A 17,073-nucleotide genomic window follows, 5' to 3' on the forward strand; every position below is an offset into this window, starting at 1 on the left:
ATGTAAGTGCATGTCCTCCTTCTAGATGTTGATAACATGCAGCTTAGCTACTGGCAGGTCCTTCCCATGTGCCTTGGAGTCTATGTCATGACTGTGAGAGCATGTTGTCACTCTGCCTGCAGTAACACCAGTTGCTGCAGCTCTAAAAAAGTTAGTGCCGGCAGATGTTTGGTTGTGTGGGGTGTGACCTGTTGACTGGTTTTGTTTTGTTTTGTTTTTTATCTTGTTATTTGTTGCCTTCTATTCTTAAGTATCTGTTTACAACCTGTTCCTTCTGGCCTTAAAGCAGGCTCCTGCTTGATGCCAGGCCTTCCCAAAAAGCTGTAACATGCCATTCCAACCCTCCATAGTGCACAGCACTCCCACTGGCTCCTGCACTCACTCATCCGATACAAGGTCTGGACGACGTCTATAGTCATCAAGATTGTAGACTGTGAGGTGCTGTGTGACCCACACACATCTACTCACCCCAGATAGGAAGTACACGACAGACCAGTGAGTTTTATTGGCATTACTCATTACTTACAGGAGCAGAAAAGGCTCAAAAACAGCTTTGTCACCAAAATCCAGCCCAGAAGAGAGGCTGAGGACCTAGAGTGCATTGCACATCTTGCAAGCAACTCAGTAGACTGGAGGGTGTCCTTTCCAACTCAGTAGACTGGAGGGTGTCCTTTCCAACTCAGTAGACTGGAGGGTGTCCTTTCCAACTCAGTAGACTGGAGGGTGTCCTTTCCAGCTCAATAGACTGGAGGGTGTCCTTTCCAACTCAATAGATTGGAGGTTGTCCTTTTCAGGTGGCCCAGTAGGGTTCTGTTGCTTCTAGACTTTTAGGCTGGCCTCAGAGGCTTATTTGTGACTTGGCTTGTCTAAGATTGACTCTTCCACAGTCTTTACTGTTTACTCTTGGGGAGGGAGGGACCTAGTGAATCTGGTGAATTTTAGGGAGTTCCTGAAGCTATTTTTAATTGCTTACCTTCTTGTTTGTTTGTTTGTTTGTCTTGTTTTTGAGACAGGGTTTCTCTGTATTGCTTTGGAGGCTGTCCTGGCACTCACTCTGTAGACCAGGCTGGCCTTGAACTCACAGAGATCCTCCTGCCTCTGCCTCCTGAGTGCTGGAATTAAAGGCGTGTGCCACCAATGCCCAGCAACTTACCTTCTATTTTAAGAAGCTTTCCTTTAAGATGAGTTGTTTCAGGAAACCATTACACAACGTGGAACTAGAGAGCTGGCTTAGAAGTTAACAGCACTTGATGCTCTTGCCTAGGACCCGGCTTTAGTTCTTAGCACCTACATGGTAGCTCACTGCCAACATAGCTCCAGTTCTAGAGTACCTGACACCCTCCTCTGACCTCTGTGGGTCCCAGCATCCATGCAGTATACTACACACATGCAGGCAAAATGCACACATATAAGAAAGTAAATAAATATTTAAGAAGAATGTAGATGTTGGGTACTGGGGAGATGGCTCTGTTGGTGATGAGCGTGACCTGAGTTCAGATCCCTAGGGCCAATGTAAAAGCTACATGCAGCATCTACACCTGCAAGAAGGGGTGGGAGGAGGGGGGAACCATAGTCCATTCTGCAGATCCGGCTCTCTGGCCTGCCTCTGTCTGGTTTGTGCATGTGAAAAACTGGCAGGTCGTGAGGGAATGACTGCTCTGCCCTTTCTTTAGTCCTTGGTGGTTAAAGTAAATACAGGCTTTCACGTCAAGGTGACTCATTTGAGAGGTTGGCTCTCCATACATTAAAATGGCTGGGCAGCACATAATTAACAGACAGCTTGACCATTTTATCACCAAATAAAGAATGTTCTCTGTCACAGGTGGAACATCCTGGTCCCAAGCAGAAATGAGCCCCTTGTAGGGTGTGGCCAAGATGCCAGCGTTGTTCTATTTCCTTCCTGTCTAGAAAGGACTGCTGAACCCGGTCAGACACCTGGCTGTCCTTCACCTCTTCTGCACGAGCTCAGGCCTGGCCCTCAGAACAAAGAGAGGGGTCTTCTTTGGTATGAAAAACTAGGAGAGTCTTGAGGACATTGAACTGATGGACCAGAACCAGGCAGACACAAGTTCCAAGATAGAGTGTGCCATCTCTGCTTTTGGATGGTATGACTGGCTGGAGATGGCCTTGGTTCTGTGAGAGCTCAGCCATAGGAGAAGTCTAGGATCAACAGTAAGAAACCCAGCTGATGAGGAAGGACAGGGGACGGGAGGTAACTGGTTGTCTCTTAAGATCAAAAGAATCTAAAGCTTGGGCTGATATTGCATGAGCCATGTAAGGAAGTGACTCTGAAGAGGCTCTCCTTGATGTTGATTAAGTTCAGAGACTTGATCATTGAGTCAGACATTTCCCAGCCATTGACCATCTGAGTGTCAAGATATCATTGACTTCCTATGAGGAGCTGGACCCAGAGTGGCTGCCAGGCTTCCAAGCCTTTCTTTTCCCCCCTTGTTGGAAAAATGCAGACATTGCATGGTTCCTCAAAGCTTCCAGTTACCCTCTGGGAGCATGTGACCTGGGTCAGGTGCTTCCTCCTGTCTCCCACAGTGGAATTTCCAGCATTCCTATGCTCCAGGGGTTCCTGGGTCATTACCAACTCCCAGCCTTCTCCTTGCTCAAGCTCCAGAGGCTCTGCTATCACTCAGCCCTCCTGTACCAGCTCCTACAGTTCAGGGCTGTGAATTCATGTCAGGTGTGCCTGGGCTGGAAGGAGGTGTACCTGAAACCTTCCTTTCTCCCTCTGCTCCCTACAGGTCAGCAAGGCCTGAAGCCTAGGGGGCTGGGGGCCTGGAGGGCTTCCATTCCTTCCCAGTTCTTTTTTTTTTCCCACTGTCCCTTCTCTTTTCCTCCTGCCCCTGCCTTCCACTCTCTCCCTTCTGTTTGACAGGCAGGAAAAGGATGTGAGAAGCCAGAGGCTGAGCAAGCAGGTAGTCCTGACACAGTAAGCAAACCACCAGCAAGGGCTCTGAAGCTGCTTGGTTTTGGTCCTGAAGGAGACTCTGGGGCAAGGGCCTCCAGAGCAGCAATGGCTGTAGAGGGAGAGATTTTATTGCAAACTGCATTTGGAGAAAGTGATTTGCCATTGGTATACCCTTGGCTGTGGTGAATTTTCCTAAAGGTGGTACTCTGAGGTTATTTCAACTCTAAGAAGTGTATATCTGTTATAATTGATTGAATGTTAGGTGATTAGCACTGCTTCTTTACAAACATTATTTCAGGAGATTAATATTTGAATATTTGAAAATATTCTTGTGTCCAGCAGCATCCAACATGGTTCTTAGGAGTCTCTCTTACAGGGAGTCATGTCACAGCCCCCCCGCTCCACCTCCATTAGAGCTTGTCACAATGAAACTATAAATATTATACATTTTTGCATTGGGGTGAGTTTTGTTTTGGGTTTGGTCTTGTTGTTTTTCAAGACAGGGTTTCTCTGTGTAGCCCTGGCTGAACTCATTCTGTAGACCAGGCTAGCCTCTAACTCAGAAATCCTTCTGCCTCTGCCTCTGCCTCCTAGGTGCTGGGAATAAAGAGGTGGACAAGAATTTGTGGCTTTGCTTTTGAGACAGGGTTTCTCTGTGTAGCATGGCTGTGCCAGAACTTACTCTGTAGACCAGGCTGGCCTTGAACTCAGAAATCTGCTTGCCTCTGCCTCACAAGTCCTGGAATTGAAGGGCTGGGCCACCACTGGCCAGCAAGGTTTTGGGTTTCTTGAGGCAAAGACTCACACTGTAGGTCAGGCTGGCTTGGAACTCATTATGCAGCCCAAGATGACTTCAAACTTGATAATCCAGCTGCCTTAGCCTTCAACTGCTGGGATTAAAGGTGAACGCCACTATGCCCAGCCACACTTAGGAATTTTAAGTTGACTTCTTTGTTCTAAGGAAGTGTAGGAAGGTGCTAGACAGTTAATTTTATGAGTCCTACTATGTGCTCTGTGTGTGCCATTTCATGTCAGTGTTATCAACCAAGTGCTTGGCTGGGGTAGCATTCTGTCTGTCCCTGCCAGTGTTGTTCTTCTCTGTACCCCCTTGATCTCAACAGATCAACTTTTAGGGGATACTTTTTTCCATTTGATTTTTCACCTTATGTAGCCATTTGTCAGAAATGGTCTGAAAATCAGCTTTTTATCACTAGCCTTACAGACTCAGCTTTGGGCCATGCAAACAGTCCTGGAGTTAGCGTTAGAGTGGCATGCTTGCAAGGCATGTGAGTCTGGTAAGCGCTGGACTCTGGCTTGGTGTCACTAGAAGAACACAAAGCCTTAGGTTGTGAAGTGCCCCTTCCTGTAATGGTCCTGAGAGTTGCGTGTCACTTTCAAAGTAAAGCAACCCCAGAATGCAGGCAGATTTATGACATTTGGGGAACCTTTTCCAGGGCTCCCAGCTGTGCTGATTCGAGATAAAGTGAGCCTTCTCGGCCCTCCACAGCCAGCTGAATTAAACAGATAGTCTCACCCTCAGGCAGATGACCAAGAAAAAAGTCTGAGTATCTTTGTCCTCAAGTTGAAGTCCCAGTAGCACATCTACTGGCATTAGTCCTGCCAGCTGTCACGGTCACAGTGTCATGGGGTCCCCAAATGCATGTGATTACAGAGAGCCTTGACCCCTATAAACAAGTTAGGTGTGAACCCCCAGTGATGGGTGCAAACCAGTCCAGGAAATCACCCCTGCTGGACTGCTAAAACCTAACAATATAAGTAGGATTTCTATGCTCCCTTGAGTCAACATCTCCCCCATTTTTAGTGGCAATGGTATGGATGGGACTTTGTGTGCTGCCTTGAGAGCTCCAGGGAGGGGGTGGAGCAGGAATGGAAAGCACTTCCATGGCCAGCTGTGAGCTCCCCTGGCCCATCTGGGCTAGGGCCCCCTTCTGTGCCTTGGGTGCTGCTCTGTGCACTGTGTTGTGTAGCCCAGCCTCCACTCTGAACACCACACACTTAGTGACTGGCATACTACCAGTAACAGCCCTACTGTCAGCTTCATTTTAATCCTTGTTACATGTATTAATTTTCACACTCATGTAGTGTCGTCTCTCAGCATACCATACACTGAGTAGAGTGAGGGATTTATGTTCAGGAGAAGCATTTTCCTTGTAGTCTTTGGAAATGGACTCATGGGAAGAGAGGAGAGAGCCGCAGTCAGAGGTCTTCTGGACCCCAGACGCTGCACTGCGGTAAGCACCAGAGTGTGCTTTAACCAGACCGGGCTCTCCAGTGTAGGCAGTGCTGTTCAGGTGCACTGTTTGGTTCTGTTCCGAGCAACGGCAAAAGTTTGACAGAGCCATTCAGCCAAGACCCCTGATACCTTGTAGCTGTTACCCGTCAGTGTTTGAGAATCTGGGCCAACCTTCTTCTGTTCTCAGTCTAATTATTTGTGCTTAGTCAAGCACACTTCGTATCAGTTAGATAGTTAGGGAGAACAAAAATTGTGGGCCCATATATGTAATAAATGTAAGCATCATCCGTCACTGCACAGAAGTCAGCACGTACCACCCCAGTTAGATGGCAGCCCTCTGTTGAATAAACAACGACTGTGCATGGGCGTCACAGTCTAAGCACACACTCTGCTCACTTACTGATGGTTTGTGCATATCCATTGGTTGATAGACATTGATCATGACAGACTTCTCAACCAGCTATCAGCTTGCAGCATGCCGGGATGGACATACACAACCATCTGTCTCCAACTGGCAGAACTGTGACACAGTTACTCATGATATAAGCAGAGAACAAATCATGGCCTGGCCAACTGTTGACCTCAGGCTGAAAAGCAAGATCAACCAAGTGGAACTGGTTAGATCTGCCTGCCACCTTGTTTGGATTTACTATTGCTTCAAGACTGTGACACGGGTTCTTTTCGTTGCTCTGATCTTTGGTTTGGGGGGCCCACAGTGTCTGTCAGATAGTCCCCGCCAGATGAAGTGAGTCTTCATGGACAGCTCTCCCTGGGTGGGTATGTGCAGTGTATCAGCCACTGTGTGAGTAGCCCCTTCCCTGGGGGAAGAGGCATCCACGGTGTATTGCCGCCTCCTGACATTTTCATGGAGTTCAAAGCTCAAGTTCATTTGGTGCTGACATTTTGGATTAGCTGGTTGACTGGAAGGGCTGCTTCTTCCTATATGCTGTGAAATTTATAAACCACAGCAGCTGAGGGCTTAAAATGGCCGACAACCCCCAGCTGGGAGCAATTAAGTGCACCACAGACCTTTGGCTAAACAAAGGCTTGCAGAGGAGATGCTGCGCTGCGCACACTGATTGACTCTCGTTCTCAGTGTGGGTCAAGAAGCCGCACTGAGGTGAGTGAGGGGGTTTGCCGTTCCTGTTTAGTGTGGTACCAGACACTGACCATGACAGCGGTGAGTGGCACAACAGTTTCGATGTTGACCTTCATGCCCCAGCACCAGCGACAGGAGCCACACTACTGCACTGTGAACACCATTAGTCAGAATTCCCTGGGGACCCACCGCTGGTAGAATGGATGGCAGATAGAAAGGGAGCTAGCAGACTGCCTTACAGGCTGTGGTCCGCCAGTTACTCAGTCGGCTCCACTGTCCAAATCTGGAGGCCCCCTGGAGAGCTGCTGATCTTGAGACTGCATTGGTGTTGGCCACAGCGGGCTAGATGAGCTTACCAGAGAGAGCGGGGACAGCGGGCAAAACGCAAAGCTTCCTTCATCCATAGCCTATCATGTGGGCGGCCACCATTAGATGTGGGTCTTCCTTGTTCAAATAATCAGGTGAAGAAAATCCCTCCCAGGAGTGCCCAGCAGCTTGGGGTTTAGCTGACTCCCAGATGCAGCCGAGTTAACGGTCAGGACTAGCCAGCACAGGACGCCATTCTTTCATCTGAAAGGAGGAGATGGAGTGAGAAAGTGCTGAGGCAATTTTATACCCACTCAAGCAGCAGGCCAAAACCAGGCTGGCAAGATGACTCAGCAAGTAAGACGTTTGCTGCCCAAGCCTGACGACCTGAGCTTGATTTCTAGAACCCACAGTGAGACTCCCAACAATTGTCCTCTGACCTCCTCATATCCACTATGGCATGCCCCCCAATAAATAGATAATCAAATAAATAAATAATCAAATAAATAAATGAATAAAATTCAAATAGAGTCTAGGTCAGTATTCTCCGAGATACAACGTAAGTATAAATCAGTTTAATTTTGCTTTGTTTTCAGCTTTTGAGACAGGAACTCATGTAGTCCAAACAGGACCTGTAATTTGTTTTTAACTGAGGCTTGCCTTGAACTTCTGATCCTCCTGCCTTTGCTTCCTGAGTGCTGGGATTATACCATACTCCTGACTTTCATTTGTTTGTTTGTTTGTTTTGAGACAGGTTCTCATGTGAAAGTCAATTTAACATGTATGTCTTTTGTTACACTGGCCACACAGCTCATGCTCAGCAACCATGTGACCAGTGACAGCATATTAGACAGTGCTGTCTACCCAGTACCAAGCATTGGAAGAGGTGTAGCTAGCGAGTGTCTCATAACCGCCTCATGGCAGGAGTGTAAAATGTTTTTGCCCCTTTAAAAGTAGCTCAAATTCTCCTCTTAGCCAAATTTTTATATCCTGAAATGTGGCAGAAAGTGTGTGTGCATGTATGCATTTGTGTGTACCCAAATCCAAAGGTCATCAGGAGACATGCACACGCATGTTCACAGCCACATCACCTATAATAGCAAAACCTTACCGGTCTCACTTATGTCATAGGCATTCGCACCATAGAGTATTAGTAAACAGGCAGAAGTGAATTCCGTCTGCCTACAGAAAGGACTGAGTTCTCTCCATAGGTCCAACGTGATTAGGAACTACAGACAGCACTAGTGTGCCAGAACATGCTCTGAGGAGAGGGAAAAGCATGGGCATTAGACATGAGATTCAGACCTGGGCTGTGCCAAGGAGAGAAGGAATGCATCTGCATGCAGAAGTCACCCAGGCTGTGGCCAGCAGCAAGGCTGTGTGTTGCATTTGTTCAAATAAAGAGAAGGTCAGTGATGGTGGCAGGCCCTGAACAGAGCAGGAGGAAGCCATCCTATTGGTGGCCCTTTGGAACACCGAATAGTGCTTAACAGTCAGTCTTACTAAACCAAGTCACAGAGCAAGAACAAATGTAGGATTGCTGTTGTCTGTGGATGCACTTGTTTGTAAGGGTGATTTGAGTTCATGGTGTGTGTGTGTGTGTGTACACATGTGTGTGATTGTATGTATGTATTTTTAGATCCTTGTGTAATGATAAATCTGACTCTACTGATATATTTTGTACACGATTTTATTTTTTGTTGTTGTTTGGATAGTTTTGGTTTTAGTGTTTTGGGTTTTCATTTGTTTTTTGTCTCTCTAAGTAAGTCTGGCTGGCTTCAATCTTGCAGCCATCTTCATCTCTGCTTCCCAGACACTGTGATTACATGTGTGTGATGTGTGTATCACCACACACACCATGACTATGAGAACAGTTCTACCACACAGTGGTTCCTTTTCCCCGGTGAAGTTCACTTTATAACCTGTCTGCCAGCTCCTGGGTTTGGAAACATTTCCTTATGGTCATTTTGTTGTTGTTGTTGTCTTTTTTTTTTTTTAACTCTTAAGTAAGTTTGGGTCCAGATTTGTTCTCACGATGATTCTAACCACTATCCACCAACACCTGCTTACAACCAACCAATTTGAGCATGAGAACTTGAAATTTTAGTTATGTTTCAGAGAAGAAAAACTAGCTTTATTTAGTCACTGATAGAACATTGTGGAAGGATGAGGAAGAATGTCTTTACTCTGCCTTTCTGCCTCACAAATCATCCCTCTGTGAGGGAAGCCCTCATGTATAGAGCTGTGTCCTCCCTTTGAGGTAAGGCTATCATGGGGGCTATGATTTTTTTCCCTGTATATCATGTGACAGAAAATGATCCTCAGCCATCGCAGTGTGCTTCTCCAGCCCTAGCACTAAGCATTGAGTCCAGTGTGGCCCTTGGTGTTTGGTAGACTACCAAGAGGGGACCGTAAAAATTGGGGCAGTTTGCTGTCTGCAGGGAAGACAGGAGATGACCATAACACATGGTAAGGGCAGATCACAAAGGAGCTGCTCTCCCTGCTCATTCTGGATGTCTCTGTGGGTTTGTAGTTTGTAGGCTAGAAGATAATAAATCAGAAGTAGAGATCTAGTTTGAGGAAGGCTCTAGTGGAGGCCATCGAGTCAAGGGATTACTGTATGCACTTAAACTTTTTGGTAACACGATGCCTGTTTTCTTCCATTCTGAGTTGGCTCCTGTTGATGTGATCCGTGGCTGCTAGGAGCAGGGGCTGCCACCTTTCTCTGGCTTGCCAGACTTCCTTAGCCTCTGCAGTCGGCTTCCCCTTCACCCCAGTGTTAGGCACCAAGGAAAAGCTGGTCTCACATCTAGTGAACTAGACAGAGGCGCCCTGAACCTTTCTCTTACAAAGACGTGATTCTACTAGTTCACCTTGTGCCTGATGATCGTTGGCTTTTGAATCTCAGAACCTCATCTTTGCTTCGTAGCTCATGAAATCCTCAAGCTGTTTCCCACCTACAAAACACCTGAGATCCTCTTGTGTCACTGCAGGCAGCCAAGTGCTGCTGAGACAAAACGCCTTTTCTTGTGGCATGTGCTGTTCACATGGAGGCAGTAAATACACAAATATCCCAGTGCAGGGATGTGTGTTGAACAGATGACTGGTTTGCTCTAAGTTATGTTTCCAGAAGGGGCCATTCTCATTGAGATAGCGGGAAATTGGCGTTCGGGAGGATAAGGCAGGGCAGCCAGTTCAAGACCAGCCAGAGCTGTATAGTAAGCTCAGGTCCAGCACGGGCTACAACACAGTGAGACCCTGTCTCAAAGCAGATACATCCAAAGGCCATTTGTTAGGAGCAGTGGAGAGGTGGAAATAGTGTGAAGTATATGTCATAGGTAGCCCACAGGTATCTCTGCAAGCTGGGAGGCAGTGTGACAGGAAAATCGAGTCTTAACTGAAAGGAGATAGGAAATTGGCTTCACCATCTGCCTCTTGGAAGGACCTTTGGTCTTCTGCTTGGCAGCCTGTGGCCCTTTCACAAGCCTCTCAGGCAAAAGAACCATGGGAATGCCTTGGGGAAGACGTGTTATTGGTCTGTCTAGACAGTAAAATGACAACAGTTGTCTTTGCAGGCCAGGAGACTAGAACAGGCCACTGGAGAACTCCACCACTTCCTTGCTGGGGACCCCTTGTATATGGTGATCTGCTAGCATCTGTAGATGAGCAGTTATAAAGTCCCTCTCTCAGTGGACTCACAGTATCTGCCTCCATCCACTACCATCCCTGCTTTCGGGGAGAACTCTAGAATGAGAGCCATCGGTAGGTCTAAAGCTGGAAGGAGGCTTGAGGATAAGAACAGTGGGAATATATGTAAATATGTGCTGTAAATGAAGCTAACCCATTACCCAGTCCTTCAGTGAAAGCCACTGCATCCTCCCACAAGTCTCCATAGCATTCCTGAAAAACACAGCTACAAGGATGTGAGGTGCCCTCATAACTAAATATTTGAGGAATATTTGAGACTTGTCTGGGGTGGGAGACCTGGCTTCCTAACAGCTGTCAGCCACCACCACCACCCCCCCAACCTCATGGCACCTTCTGGATCCAGAGCTTGGTGCACTCAGCCTGACCTGGGTTCAGAAACACTTGCAATGATCTTAGCAATGCAGATACCCTGTGCCCAGTTCCAGACTGCTGCTTTCTTCCAGGGTCCTACCCCGACTCGCCCTGCAGGACACTGCTCCCCAGTCAGCCCGTCTCCACTCCCACCAGTACGTGGCTCTAAAGTGCTGACTCAGGGTGGCTGCCTGCTCCTCTCTCTGAGGTGTGTCTACAGAGGCATGTTTTGCTTCAGTGGGTTCCAGGAACAAATAATAAAAAGTACAGCAAGTACAAGGCCGAGGACAGACCCGGTACACTCTTATCAGTCATCTGAAGTATGCGCCGCCTTTCCAAGACAAATATGGACTCCTGTTTCTAGGAAAACACCAAAAAGTATTTATCAATTACCCTGTCTATGGCTTGTGGAAAAAGACAACAGCAGCCGACCCTGAAAGCCATAGCAAAGCAGATTCCTCTGGGCAACCAACAGCCAAGTTGCTGCTGTGGCCTGGGACTGGTCCCTCACACAGCCACTGCATTCCTTACCCTTTACCCAAGATGCTGAGCTCACCCCTCAGGAGTCTGGCAGCATAGCAGGTTCACCCTGAAGCCCAGGCCCCTCAGCATTCCTCCTGATGGGCCGACCCAAAGAGATCCCTAGCAAACATAAGCCGGTGTGGTCCACCAGGAGGCCACTTATAACGACCTTAAGGAACCACAATGATGGGCATCCTACGCTCTCCAGCACAAGCCCAATGAGTACCTTTTTATTTGATCTTCCTGCCAGCCCATTACACAGAAAGTGACATGGAGGCCAAGGAGGTCATGTGATTGAGCCAATAATCCTGTAGCCAAAGGATTGTGAGGCCCAGTCTGAATTCATAGTGGGTGTACTGTAGGCCACACAGCTCTACTGTAGCTTGCTCCTGTTTATAAGCAGTGCTTTTCCAAGTGAGGATGGAAAATTCTTTTAACCTTGACACTTAACCTCTTCCTTCCATTTGCTCCTCTAGGACCCAAGCCCAGAGGGTTCGGAAACCACGTTGCTGCACTGGTCCCCAAGGGCTGCTTCCTCGATATTCTGAGAGCCAGGCAGAAGGACAGGAGCAGCTCTTCAAGCTGACGGACAACATCCAAGATGAGTTGTGAGTAGGGGCTGGAGAAATAGGTCCACTGTGTTGCCTTCTCTGTCTGTCTTTGAGTTTGAGAAACTTCCCTGTGACCCAGGAGCTTCAGGCTGAAGAGGCTGAAGGATTGCTTGTCCTAAATGTCCAACGGTTGTCGATATGACTTCTTATAAGCTGCCTGCACTGGAGGGGGTGGCTCTCAGTCTGTTTCAGAGTGGACCTCACTGTGCCATCCCTGCAGCGTGAATCTCTCTGTAGACAGCTCCAAGAGAGGCCAGTGTGTGGTTATCAGAGATGCCTTTCCCATAAACAATTAACTTAAACTTTGCTATCCAGTGTTTGCTATAGAATGCTAGCAAAATGAACCACAAGCAAGTAGCAAACAATTACTCATCAAATGTTCTGGAAATGCAGTTATCTTGATTGTTTTGTCACTCTTTTAGTAACCGAGGCAGGACCTTGTCACGTTTTTAGCCACTGAGATTATTCTTAGCTGATGTGGCAGCCATGGCATGCTTTGACGATACTCTGTGGCAATCCTCGGAATGTAAAGTGCTCTGTGGCTTGACCAGATGTGAGAGCACTGCATTTGGGGCATAGCAACGTGCTAGTGTAACTTGTGTCTTCTAGGGTGAGGTGAGCTAGGGAGAATCTGAACACTGGTGTGGCCGGCTGGTGGAAGAGTTCAGGGAGAGATTGGCTCCTGGGATGGCCTTCAGTGTCATTGGTGGAGACGGTATCAGAGAGGCCTCAGGTCACATCTCATGTCTTGTTTGAATGGGGACATAGAAAGTGAAGTCCAGGATTTAGGAGATGAGATGTGGTGTCTCCTTAGATGTGGCCTGCCATGTGTCATGGGAGCATCTCTAGATAATACTGTATTTCCTCACTTGAGCCTGCTCTGCTACCTAACAACACGCTGTGGGCTGAGCGGCTTCACTAACAGAAACTTAGATCTTCATTTCTGAAGGCTGAGAGGGCTGAGACCCTCCTATATACCACACTGTTGATGGGACTTTGGGGCTCCAACTCAAAGGCTGAGAGCGTCATTTCTCAGCCAAGCAGGGCATAGTATAGACTACTAGAATGGCAGCCAATGATGGGTAGGGTGTTCCACACACCAGAGCAGTGCCTGGGGTTCAAATCACTCAATAAACTCAGATTGGAGAGCTGCAGTTCAACGTTTGTGTTAACCCATGTCCCACTTTCCAGTCACTGGGGATTTCTGGATGCTACCAAAGGTTAGGTATGGGTTGAGGGACGTAGCTAAGCTGATAGAGTGCTTGCCAGCATACACACAGAGTCTTAGGTTCCATCCCTAGCACTGCATAAACCAAAAGGCATGGCATTTGTACTCTGAAGGTGGAGGCATGGGGATCACAAGTTCAAAGCCATCCTCAGCCACCTTTCAAGGTCAGCCTGGGCTATAAGCATCCCTGTCTCAAAAAGGAGGGTAGGTTAAATAAAATTATAAATCCTTGTGTGTTATATTTTAAAATCTTTGCTAACCCACCTCTAGTTTAGCCAAACCATCCCTGGTCCATTACAACAAGATTTATTTGTGATAGAATGACATAAGACTAGAAAACACAGGGGAAAATTGTGTAGTCTAGTCACCATGGGACTGCTGTCCATGTGATATGCACACTGGGAAAGGGCCAGAGACCTGAGACTTGAAGTCAGGATGAAACCAGTGAAATCGATTTCACGAAATGCTTGAAGTTCATGTGATCTGGGCACAGTTACTGGCTGAATGAATTTTGACTTTGAAGATGAAAACCCTGTGTCTCCACCCATCTTGAGGGTGGAACCTGGCCAGTGGGTGGTGAGGGAGGCATGTGACCTCAGTCTTCCTGGGCATACAGGAGAGGTCAGCAGGGTCTGTGGTAGACGTGACTCGGAGTGTCCTCACTCACCAGCCTGTCCCCAGGGCAATGCAAGTGGTCCAGACATCTGTCTGCAGGAAGCTGGGTGCTCAGGAGAAGCTCGGGTGCCGACTTCTGCCTGACTTTTATCCTAGATTTGTAATTAAAAACATGTTTAAGGACCTCATTATTTGCATATTCCCTCAGAGTTAACCCGTTAAAAGGGTCTTTAATACCTTGCTCTACTGTTCTAACTAAATGTTTCCACATTTTTTTCCAGTTAGACTCACTGTTTTACTTCTGGAAAATATTGTGTAATTACTTCCTGATGGAGCAAAAACCCCACAAAGTCCCCAGCCCCACAGCAGCTTCAACTTTGATCTCCCACATCAAGTTGCATTTAGTTTTGTGGGTTTTTTCCATTTAATTAAACAGTATTGAGCAGATTGTCACTGACATCCGATTTGAGGTCTGGCAGGCCTCGTAGCAGGTTCATCAGCGGCACCTCTGTCACTCCTTCTCAGCCTTACTCCAGAACCTGGCTGGAGATGGGGGTCAGATGCTGCTTGTTCTGTATGATTAGCTTCTCTGAGCAGTGCCTAGTTGCGGCCAGCAGGCATAGTTAGTTGCCTTTCTGTTCTTTTGCTTTTTGTGAAATTCCTACTTCTAGTGGTTTGTCCAGGCTGCCCATTCAGATTGCAAGCCCAAGGGTGACCTTACCTTTCCACAGAAGCCCAGAAGCTGCCACAGCGCAGTCCTTGGGTTCTTTCAGCATTTAGATAGAAAGTAATGTTTAGGAGATTTGTTGTCTTAAACACAGACATATATAAAAAGAAAGCAAGACAGGCATGTAAGCCTCGGATTTTTCTCTTTGAGGGCTTGTCTCCTAGAGGCATGGGGGAGGGGGTCTTTTGAAGAAGAGAATCCTGCCGAAAGTAGCATGCTAAAATGCCACCTTTCTCTTGTGATGAAGCCAACTCATTTCCGTGAGTAGTAGAATCAAATAGAATTCAGAAAACAAATAATAGTGAACATCCCCTCCCTTTTCCCCTTTCTTTGCTGGGAATGGATCCCAGCATGGCCAGGTGGGTTCTGTGTCTCTCAGGCACAGCTGCAGCTCCAGCCTGCACTTTCTAAGCCAGGAACTAATCCATCAGGAATGTTTGACACCTGAGGACATGTGACAGGTCACCCAGCTGCTCAGACAAACGTCCTGAGGGAAGCACAGCCCCTGGCATCCCACAGCCAGTGTGGCACGCATGTGCCAATGCGTTCCTCCAGACCGAGCGTCCCCTCACTGCCACCTTCTGACCCTTGCCCAGTCCTGTGAGTCTCCCCGTGTGCCAGGCCAAGTACGAAGTGTGGTGTTCCTCAGCAAGTTCACGATCTATCAAGTCAGACAGAGCTGTTTGGGAGGAGAGGGATATATAGGAAAGGTGATAAAATGAGGGATTTTCACTACTATTTCACTTGCTACCCACTGCCTGGCACACAGGGTCTCTGTCCTAAAAGAAGTCTGAGGTGTGGTGCATCATGGCACCACTAGTGATTAGTTTTAAAGGGCCTCTCTGCTCTCCGAGTCAGCAACAGATCATGGACAGATGGAGTGTCCCTCCTCTGTCACCTATGAGTCTCTCCATCAGGGCATCTGTGGGCCAGCGCCAGTGAGGAGTGGCTGTAGGTGGAGAGTGTCCAGCCATGGCCTCCTGCTCTGTGGGCTTGGGGGGGGGGGTAACCAAGCCTGTAGAGAGCTGCCCTGCGGGTGCACAGGTGCAGAGAAAAGGAGGCAGGAAGGAATGGGTCAGGAGAGGGAAAAACCAAGAGGCCTCTGCTTTGCCCCCCAAGTTGACTTCTCACAGTGAGTGACAAGTTTGGGATCAGGATCAGCGGGTGAAGGGTCTGCTCGGGAGCCATTTGAATGAATCTGGTTTCCAGATTTGGTGTTGGAGGGGGTAGGAGATCAACTGTAATGACAGCAGTGGTGTTGATGGGACCCCAAATCTTGACCTTGAGCAATGGTTTGCAGGGGAAGCCTCGGCGAAGATGGGGAGGCGGCCCTGGGCCATTGCCCAGCTCTCTTTCCCTCAGCACTGCGCTTGGTTCTGACCTGCTTTTGGTTTGAGGACCTTAGAACAGGGAGTGCTGGGCTGCTGGGCCCAAAGTGCAGGCGTGACTGCTGTGCTGTGTTTGTCCCGCCCGTCGTGCATCCTCTCCATCGTGTGTTAACTGGAGGCCCTGGTAGGCAGCACCATCCCTGCAGGCCCAGCCCAGCTTTCCTTCGCTGTGTGGTCGGTCTGCCTTTCCAACGCCACCGTTCCTCCTCAGGGTTCCTAGCCTGCAAGGACCTGAGCCATGGCAGCCTCCTCCCAGAAGGGAGTTGGGTAGTGTGCTCAGGACCAGCCCGTGTGTCCTTGGGTGTCACTGAGTCCTCTGAAGGGCCTTGGTGAAGGATGGAGCAGTAATGGGAGGCTAGAGAGCCAGGCTCAGCTGCGTGTTGTAAGGTGTGTGCCTGCTGTCACCCTGCCTCCTGGCCACCTTTGGAGTCTCTCAGAGTCTGGGACAGCCTTCGTGGCTGAGCTCCTGGCCCTCCTGTGCTCCAGTACAAGGTCATTTCTGTGTTTACCTCATTTCCCATCCAGTTCCAGCTGGCCCTGTGCTGCTCCCTCTTCTTTCTGCCTCTCCATGTCCTCCCCTGCTCCCTTCGCCTCACTCAGTAATTCGGCCCCTGACTCTTGGAGTGTGGGACGTGAGGAGGCTGTGCTAAGCTGGCTGAGCACCGAGAGCCGCTGGGCGCTTCTAATTTTGGCAGTGAGTCTTTACAAGTCCACATGCTCGGCATTGCCAACCAGTTAAATGAGAACAGCAAACCCCAATTTTTATCATGGGAGCCATAATTACAATGACGATTAGAACAAGGTGGGTACTTAGCAAGTCCTCACGGGTGACTGACTCGGTGGCAGGTACTCAGGAAGTCATGTGGGTATACAGCGGACCACACCCAGGCTTAGCACGCCTCTGAGAGGCCAGGATGCTTAGCCCGGAAGCAGAGCAAATCCTTTGGCAGTGCTTTGGAAGGCCAAGGTACTGAAATGTCAGTAGTCAAGGGCTTGGGCATTTGGGGAAGCTTTGAGAGTAAGGATGGTATCTCAGGCTGGGGGAGCAAGAGAGTAAAGTGTGAGTAAAGAACTCCTCCCACACAGAGGAGAGTGAGGGCCAGCCATGCTTGGGTGTGATGGGAAAGCACCTGGTGGCCAGAAGGCAGGGCCTTCTTCCCTCAATGACTGCCCCTCTCTGAAGATTTTGTGCCTTGTGACCCTGAACCAAGGCTACCCTGGACCTGGATTCATGGCAGGACCAGGTGGAGCCTTGGCTCTGAGCAAACACAGTTTAAAAGCCCAAGGTTCACAGTCAGCCCTTAGTATGCTTGCCATCGCCCAGTGTGTCCTTGCTGTCCCCGA

At 48.5% G+C, this 17,073-nt stretch overlaps 1 protein-coding gene across 1 annotated transcript in view; it reads left to right on the forward strand.

Annotated features, from left to right (window-relative positions):
* Vps13d (vacuolar protein sorting 13 homolog D) overlaps window positions 1–17,073 on the forward strand; it is a 214,580-nt gene that overhangs the window by 192,320 nt on the left and 5,187 nt on the right. The window contains 1 exon segment of the mRNA XM_040735088.1: window positions 11,637–11,768. Within this exon segment, the coding sequence (XP_040591022.1) occupies window positions 11,637–11,768 (132 nt within the window).

The sequence above is a fragment of the Mesocricetus auratus genome, unplaced genomic scaffold (genome assembly GCF_017639785.1).
Source record: "Mesocricetus auratus isolate SY011 unplaced genomic scaffold, BCM_Maur_2.0 Super-Scaffold_100042, whole genome shotgun sequence".
Taxonomy (NCBI): domain Eukaryota; kingdom Metazoa; phylum Chordata; class Mammalia; order Rodentia; family Cricetidae; genus Mesocricetus; species Mesocricetus auratus.